At 38.5% G+C, this 8,971-nt stretch overlaps 1 protein-coding gene across 1 annotated transcript; it reads left to right on the plus strand.

Annotated features, from left to right (window-relative positions):
* Window positions 1-360: 360 nt before the first annotated feature.
* Window positions 361-1,164, plus strand: LOC137724602 (uncharacterized). The gene is made up of 2 exons (XM_068463363.1): window positions 361-642; window positions 730-1,164. The coding sequence occupies exons 1-2, from the start codon at window positions 361-363 to the stop codon at window positions 1,162-1,164; spliced, it is 717 nt and encodes a 238-aa protein (XP_068319464.1).
* The last annotated feature ends 7,807 nt before the right edge of the window (window positions 1,165-8,971 follow it).

Here is an 8,971-nt window from a genome sequence, read left to right on the forward strand (position 1 = left end):
TAATTAGCCTTATTTGTAGGCAATAGAATAGGATCGTATAGTGGTAGTCTTTGAATAAAGATGTAATTCTTGTTTGATGAATATACACGGAAATTCATTCCTAAGTCTATGCTCCTTATGATGGTACCAGAGTGAACGATATCTGGGAAAATAAAAAGCAAAGAAACAAACACAAACCCTAGCAAACATAGCCATGGGCGACACACCAGACAAGTCAACCTCTTTAGGCATGACTTCGCATCAAAAGTGGGAAAATCCCAATCACCCACTTACCTCCACCACTTGGATCAACCTGGTGCAATACTTGTGCCACAACCTTTCATGGAAGATAACTACGGTACATGGGCTCAATCCATGACCATGGCCTTGACGGTCAAAAACAAATTAAGGCTTGTTGATGGAGCGATCAAGAAGCCAAGTGAAGAACACTTTGAAGAGTTACAACAATGGAATCGATGCAACAACCTGGTGAAAACGTGGTTGCTCGGTTCCATGTCAAAGGAAATCTCTGGGAGCGTCATACACTGCAAGGATGCACGGCAGATGTGGCTTGACCTACAAGAAAGGTTTTCTCATGTGAACATTGTCCAATTGTTTCACATAGAAAACAAGATTCACGACTGCATACAAGGGAATATGACGGTGAGTTCGTATTTCACCAAACTGAAAAGTCTTTGGGATGGATGAGATGTGCTTTGTTCTATCCCGACTTGTGGCTGTGACATGAAGAAGGAGATCACCTTCTACATTGAAACCCAGAAGACGATGAAGTTTCTCATGGGTTTGAACGAATCTTACTCTACCGTTCGCAGCAATACTCTCCTTCTTGAGCCTCTGCCCACCGTAAACAAGGCTTATTCACTTGTTCTTCACCATGAGAGGCAAGTCGAAGTCTCAAGTGGAAAGAGCACTGCCCAACCAGAAGTTGCTGTGTTTGCTGTGAAGGGTGCAGGTCGAGAGACGAAATCTGAAGAAGGTGGTCTACGATGTGGAAAGTGTAACAAGACTAACCATATCACAAAGATCTTCCGTGCCTATCTCAAATGCACTTTCTGCGGGTGGAAAGGCCATTCATATGAGTATTGCCGCAAAAGAAAAGCAGTTGCAGAAATCGAACCAAGTCATTATCTCAAGAAAATTGCAAACAAATCCTCCAAATGTTGAATAAGAACAAATCATCCTTTGTCAATCACATTGGTAATCACGAAGACCTTTCAGGTAAAGCTTTTTCATTGATACATCATGGCAAGAAAAATGTTTGGATCTTGGATAATGGTGCTATAGATCACATAGTTTTAGGGGTGGAAAAAATTCCCAAAAATCCCGAACCAAACCGAAAAAATCCCAATCCCAAACCAAAAATTTCCCAAACTGAAATTCCCAAAATTTTCGGGATGCTATCCCGAACCGATCCCAAAATTTCAGTATGGGATTCGGGATTGGCTTCTCAATATTTCGGGAATCCCATACTGAACCGAAAATATATAATGTTAATTATTATATATATTTATACATATATATATATATTATTCTTTTATAATTGATGCTAGTAGTTTCTAATTCATGCTCTGCAACCTGGAATGCCCTACACCTTGCATATTTTTCATGTTCTGTTTGATATTCATGTAGATTTTATTATTACTGCTGCCATGGCTAATGATTTCAAAAGACTTGATTCTTTTGTCTCTCAACAGATTGCAAAAAGGGTTTAATTAATTTGAATTTTGACTATGATAAAAACAGTCAAACATGCCAGTGTTCAATTAAATGGTAGTGTGAATGAAATGAAATTCCTAGTTCATGAATGTGTTCTTGAATTATATATTTGAAGAACAATTCATAATTTCATATTTCAATTTGGGATTCTCGATTTGTCCCAAAATCCCGAAAATATTTCGGGATTCCCGAAAATTTGGTTTGAGATTGGTCTTCAAATTCCCGTCCCAAAAAATTTTGGTTTGGGATTCGGGATACTAGTTTCGGTATGGTATCCCATACCGAACCACCCCTACATAGTTTGCAGCCCCGACTTCCTTACGTCCTCAAGACTTGTTAAAAATCACATCATTGAGTTACCTAATGGATCCCTTGCCACGGTCACTCATGTTGGCCAAGTTATTTTTCTCCTAACTTCATACTTGACAACATCCTTTGTGTTCTACTTTTTAAGTTGAATTTAATCTTTATTAGCAAATTAACCTATGATTCCCTCTCCATTACGATTTTCTTAAACCATTTTTGTGTCATACATGACCTACGCTCGGGGAAGATGATTGGGATGGAAATTGAACAGGAGGGACTCTACTACCTCGATCCTCCAAAGAAAGGAACATGCAATGCAGTCCAAACCATTCCTTCCAGCCTTTGGCATCAACGCCTAGGACACCCATCCCATAAAGTCACCATGTTATTTCCTTTTATCTCCAATAAAACTTGTGACACAAGTCAATGTTTAATTTTCCCTTTGGCTAAACAAACAAGGTTGCCTTTTTCTTTGAGTTCTATGTCTACCAGATCATGTTTTGAATTGATACATGTTGACATTTGGGGTGGTTACCAAGTGTCTTCTCTTTCCGGTGCCAAGTACTTCCTTACCATTGTTGATGATCATACTAGGTGCACATAGATCTATTTGATGAAACACAAGTCTGACACCAAGGGGCTTCTCACCCAATTCATTCATATGGTCAAAACACAATTCACCACTAAAGTCAAAATGGTTCGTAGTGATAATGGTCCCGAGTTTAACCTTGACATGTTTTATGCCTCACAAGGCATCATCCATCAAACTAGTTGCGTCAACACACCACAACAAAATGGTGTCGCTGAACGCAAGCATAGTTATTTGCTCAATGTTGCTCGAGCATTGCTCTTCCAAGCTCATTTACCTAAACAATTTTGGGGGGAAGCCATCTTTGCTTCGGCATACCTTATTAATTGCACACCAAAGCCCATCCTTCGCGGGCAAACACCATATGAAAAGTTGTTTCACAAACCACCCCAATACTCACACTTACGGGTCTTTGGTTGTCTTTGTTTTGCATCCACTCATGCACAAAAACCTTCCAAGTTTGATCCCTGTGCGCGTCGTTCTATTTTCCTCGGGTATCCTTATGGTAAAAAAGGTTATAAATTATTTGATCTTCATCTTCAAAAAGTGTTTGTCTCCAGGGATGTCATTTTCTTCGAAGACCAATTCCTTTATCAACACTTAGACAATTCCGCTGCCTCTACCACTCCACCTCACCCTCCTGCCTCCTTGCTCAACTTTGACCTGGATCCTTCCCTTGGACCATCTTAACCTCTATTTTCCTCCAATGATCCCCTTTCACCTTCAGATGCTTTCCCTACCTCATCTCTCATACCTTAGTTGATCCCACCACCCCAACTCATATGTCTTTACCTCTAGATCCCATGGAATCCTCGCCTACACCTACCCCACCCCCACCCCGCCGTGGTACCTAACCCATAAAACCCTCATCCTTTTTGTAGGACTTTCATGTTGAGGCATCTCTCCTGTCAAGGACTGTTCCCGCATCTTCAACGAACGTGGTTCAGTCAGGTACCTCTCATCCCCTATCTACTCACTTATCCTATCATCATCTCTCACCCACATATAAAGCTTATACTGCTAATCTCACCCTCTTTAAGGAACCTACTAGCTTTTCCCAGGCTGTCCAAGATCTAAATTGGCGCGCTGCCATGCAACATGAGCTTGTTGCCCTCTATGCAAATAACACATGGATGATCATGCTTCTCCCTCCTCATAAACGCCCCATTGGCTGCAAGTGGGTTTATAAGGTGAAGCTTAAACCCGATGGGACGATCGACAGGTACAAGGCACGTCTTGTTGCAAAGGGGTACAGTCAAATCGAGGAGATTGATTACTGATAAGCTTATATTTATATATTTTTTTATATCAAATTCACTTGTCTTTTCTTAGTTAGTTCCTTATATTTTTGAGCTATTTACTTTGTTTTTGTGTTTTGTAGGATTTGTCAAGAAAAGAAAAGAAAAATAGCACAAGTGGAATTTTAAGTAACAAATTCGTCAAAACTGCCTGTGCAGGTCAGCTGACTTTGGAAGCAAGTTTCGGACAGCTCAGAATGAATTAGAGAATGAACCTTATATGGTTGGAAAGATATGGATGTCTATTTTCTGGAGCATTTCACGAATTGTTAATATCATTTTTCTAGAAGAAGTTATGACCGTTTTACCACGGAAAGGTTCCCAAGAGGCTGAGCAGTTTGTAACTGACAAGAAAGCATTGAAAGTAATAAATCCAATAAATCTAGCAGCCAAAACTGATGCAATCAAGAACAAACCAGCTGACACCTATTCAAATATCAGAGGAAATGGAATTAAAGATGAGGATTAAGAGGGAGTTATTGGCATAAAGGCTACCCAAGGAGTTACAATTGTTCCACCATTTCCTCTCACTTATTGTCATCACTAAATGGCTATTAGTGGGTGAGTTAAGGAGAAGAAAATGATGCAGCAAGAATTGGTTTAAAAGCAGCGTCGGGGAAGGAAGGAAATGGGGGAGCCTTAGTTGATTTCTTTCGGTTCTATTTTCTCAAACTCATGTCTATCTTTTGTTTTAACTTAAGGATTGTGTAACTAAATTTTTAGTAGTTAGGGGCTGTTTGAAGCCCCGAATATGATAGCAAGTTTGTTATGACATTTCATTTGAATTACTTTTATAATGGATGAAAATTGGTTCACTACTTGTCTCATTGATGAATTCTTTATGTGTTTTCTACGGATGCATACTTAGTAAGCATATCTAGGATTCTAGTTCTATGAATATGTGTGTGCCTGCCCTTGTCGAATGAAGACCTACATATGTTCTAGAGTAGTACTTGTTAATTGCGATTAACATGTGAACAAATTTCTAGGATAAGTAAGACAACGCCAGTACTTACGATGCCTTGTGATGATTCAAACTCTTTTCGTTCTTAATGATTTCTACTTGTTAAATCTATGAACACGCCATTCTAGATTGCATGTTAGGGACTAAGTTAAGTTGAAAACGTCATTCTCTTAACATACTACATAAGAAAGAGTAATAGGTTGAGTTTTAACATTGAGCCAACTTGAGCATCTTCATCTGGAAATAGAAGGAATTTGAATGAAACATAACATGTTTGCATGATTATTTGGTGGTGGATAGCAATTCCCCTAACTCGTTTTTTTTAATTTGTGAACTACTTAAAATCTGTTTCTGTTCTGTTTTTGTTCTATTTAATTTAAATAGTTGTAGCTCTATGTGTCTAGTATCTGCATATAAAATTTCGAAGACTTTAGATAAGTGTAAGGTGGTCTAATAATTATTTTTCGGTGGCTGGTCAGTAGGGACAACAGCCCAGTTTTTGTGACATTTTAAGTAGTTAGATAAAACAATCTTCAGCGGGAAAGTCCCTTATTTTCATATGCTACAATTGACAAATCTTAGTGTTAATAAGGAAAATCAATAGGACATTTGTGTGCTACTTTGTGGTGTGCTTTTAATCCTATCAATTACCGTGACACTTTTGCTCTCATGGCTAAGTTGACCATAGTCCGTGTCCTCCTCAGTGTTGCAGCCTTGCAAGGCTGGCACCATCATCAACTACATGAACAATGCTTTTTTAAATGGTGACTTGGAAGAGGACGTTTACACGACTTTGCCTCCTAGTTTTGGACGAAATGAGGAGGCTCGAGTGTGCAAGTTGCATAAATCTCTTTACGGTTTAAAGCAAGCTTCACGGCAATGGTTCATCAAATTATCCAATGCTCTCCATGTTGCTGGGTTTCAACAATCTTTGTCCGATTACTCATTGTTCATCCGAAGTCGTCAAGGTACATTCACTGCTTTATTGGTCTATGTTGACGACGTAATATTGACAGAGAACGATTTACATGAGATTGAAAAGACTAAACAATTTCTCTCTCACCATTTTAAACTGAAAGACTTGGGGGTGCTCAAGTATTTCTTGGGGATAGAATTGCACGATCAAAGCATGGCATCACTCTATGTCAATGCAAATATGCAATGGAGATATTGGATGATGTTGGTTTTCTAGGCGTGAAACCTTCTTGGTTTCCCTTAGACCAAAATTGGGCACTCACGCAAATGGAAGGACAACTATTGGATGATCCCTCCTCGTATAGAAGACTTGTGGGTAGATTGATATATTTGACAATCACAAGACCAGACTTGGCCTATGCCGTGCATGTGTTGAGTCAGTTCATGGAGAAGCCTCGGTAACCACATCTTGATGCTGCACACAAAGTACTTAAATACATTAAACAGGCACCTGGGCAAGGTATTTTCTTTCCTTCCACATGATCATTACAGTTACGAGCATTTTGTGATGCTGATTGGACAAGATGCAGATATACTAGACGATCGATAATGGGTTATTGTGTTTTACTTGTCCAAGCACCAATTTCCTAGAAAACTAAGATCCAAACCACTGTATCTTGCTCTAGCGCAGAAGCCGAATACCGTTCTATGACCACTACGTGTTGCGAGATTACATGGCTGAGAAATATCTTAAAGGATTTGGAAGTAAATCATCAACAACCGGTTTCATTGTTTTGCGACAATCAAGCCGCCATACACATTGCTTCGAATCCTATTTTTCATGAACGAACAAAGCACATAGAGATTGATTGTCTCCTAGTGCGAGAGAAGATTCAAAAAGGAATGATACGTACGACCTATATGCAGATGGGTGATCAACTAGCTGACATATTCACCAAACCATTGAGTTCGACACAGTTTGAAACATTGCTCAGCAAGTTGGGTGTCATTAACATACATTCCAACTTGAGGGGGAGTGTTAAGCAAGGAATCTTAGATTAATTAGTCAATATCGTGTATTGATATTTACTTTCCTGTTTAGTTGTTAATTAGCCTTATTTGTAGGCAATAGAATAGGATAGTATCGTGGTAGTCTTTGTATAAAGATGTAATTCTTGTTTGATGAATATACACGGAAATTCATTCCTCAGTCTATGCTTCTTTTATATATATATATATATATATATATATCACAAACAAACATATAGGAACTTACTAATTAAGTTCGTACATTATTGGCAATTAATTCGATGATTGCTTGAGACTTTGGACCTCTAAATCTTAGTTCTCTCTTCATCTAGATTCCAGAGGTTCTCTCTAAAAGAAAAGTTGCCACTCATGTGTAACCCTTCATCAGCCGAATTCACGCCTACCGTTGTCGATTGTGCAATATCTTCAATCCAAAAGTTTGTGAAGAGGTCTTCCTCTAACCCTAAACAACAAAATGGTCTTTCATCAACATTGTCTGTATCCTGTAACATGGTCTTCCATGAATCAGTTGCATTTTCTGTAATAGCCTGCTACAGTTCTCTTCAGTTTGAAAAATTGCAACTCTAGCCCTCCGTGGTTGAGGTCTTATGACGATGGTGGCTTTTGTTATTTCTTTGGATTTATCCTTCATATATTCCAACTCCTTTCGTTGCTTGCTATTCCAATAATTTTTTACCTTGCCTGCTGTTCTTCCTGGGAGTCTTCAAGCAAATATTGACCACCTTTACATGCACAAAGAAAATGATACTAAAAAACTAAGCACTCGGAACACTTTTGGCATTGTTTTAGGTCATCCAAGCGGTTGTTCACTCACCTAAGCGTCTATACTTATTCTTCACGCCACTTTTGGTGAGCCAAAACACAAATCTGTCTTTTGGAGCCCTGCGACGTCCCACCCAAATGCTCTGGCCCTTCATTTAAAGTATATATATTTTGGCATTCTGTTACACCTAGGGCTAGTTCGATATTGGATTCCGAACCGAAATTTGTATCCCGAATCTCAAACCGAAATTTTTTGGGACGGAAATTTGAAGACCAATCTCAAACTAAATTTTTGTCAATCCTGAAATATTTCGGGACAAATCGGGATTAAATTTCATAAACCCTAACCTAATGGTAAACATAAATATAGAAATTAAATTATGGCTGGAATCATGAACATCCAATCCAAAACATGAACAAATTTCACAAACCCTAATCTAGAATTCAAACCCTAAATTAAATTTCAAATCCTAAATTAATTCCAAAATTTCATGATCTCGGGGAGAATCGGTGCACAGTGCACTGGATGAAAAGGACTCTCAAACTTTGAGTGTCTGATAAAGAGAATCGCGTGACAGAGAATCGTGAGAGAGAGAGAGAGAGAGAGAGGGAGAGAGAGCGGTGGCTCTGTGTGGTGAAGGAAGGCTCCATAGTCAGAGATGGTAGTAATAGTATGGTGCGGTGGTGGGCCGGTGACTGGCTAGAATTGAGCTTCAAATTCGAGACAGAGAGGAGAGGGCTCGATGGCTAAGGGAGGGAGGTTGGTTTCAATTGAAATGAAAGCTATGAACGAACGATGGAAAGAGAAGGCTGGAGAACCTTAACAATGAATGGACGACACAAATCAATTTGAAACAAGCCAATGGTTGAAATTAACTCTAACTATAATTAAAATAATAATATATATAATATGTATAAATATATATAATAATTAATAATATATATTTTCGGTTCGGTATGAGATTCCCAAAATATTGAGAAGACAATCCCAAATCTCATACCGAAATTTCGGGATCGGTTCGGAATAGCATCCTGAAAATTTCGGGAATTTCATTTTTGGTTTAGGATCGGGATTTTTTCAGTTCGGTTCGGGATTTTCAGGATTTTTTCCACCCCTAGTTACATCAACTACTTTTTTATATAACCACAATTAGTGTAGCATACATTATAAGTACAAAGCAGAAATTTTGTAAGACAACCCCGCATGATAAGTTGAAACAAACAAAATATTTATGGTTCTGAACTGAAAAATGAAATATATATGTGCATATATCTATATATCACAAACAAACATATAGGAACTTACTAATTAAGTACGTACATTGTCTGCAAAGTACAACTAATTCGATGATTGCTTGAGACTTTGGACCT

This window comes from Pyrus communis, chromosome 2 (assembly GCF_963583255.1).
Source record: "Pyrus communis chromosome 2, drPyrComm1.1, whole genome shotgun sequence".
Taxonomy (NCBI): domain Eukaryota; kingdom Viridiplantae; phylum Streptophyta; class Magnoliopsida; order Rosales; family Rosaceae; genus Pyrus; species Pyrus communis.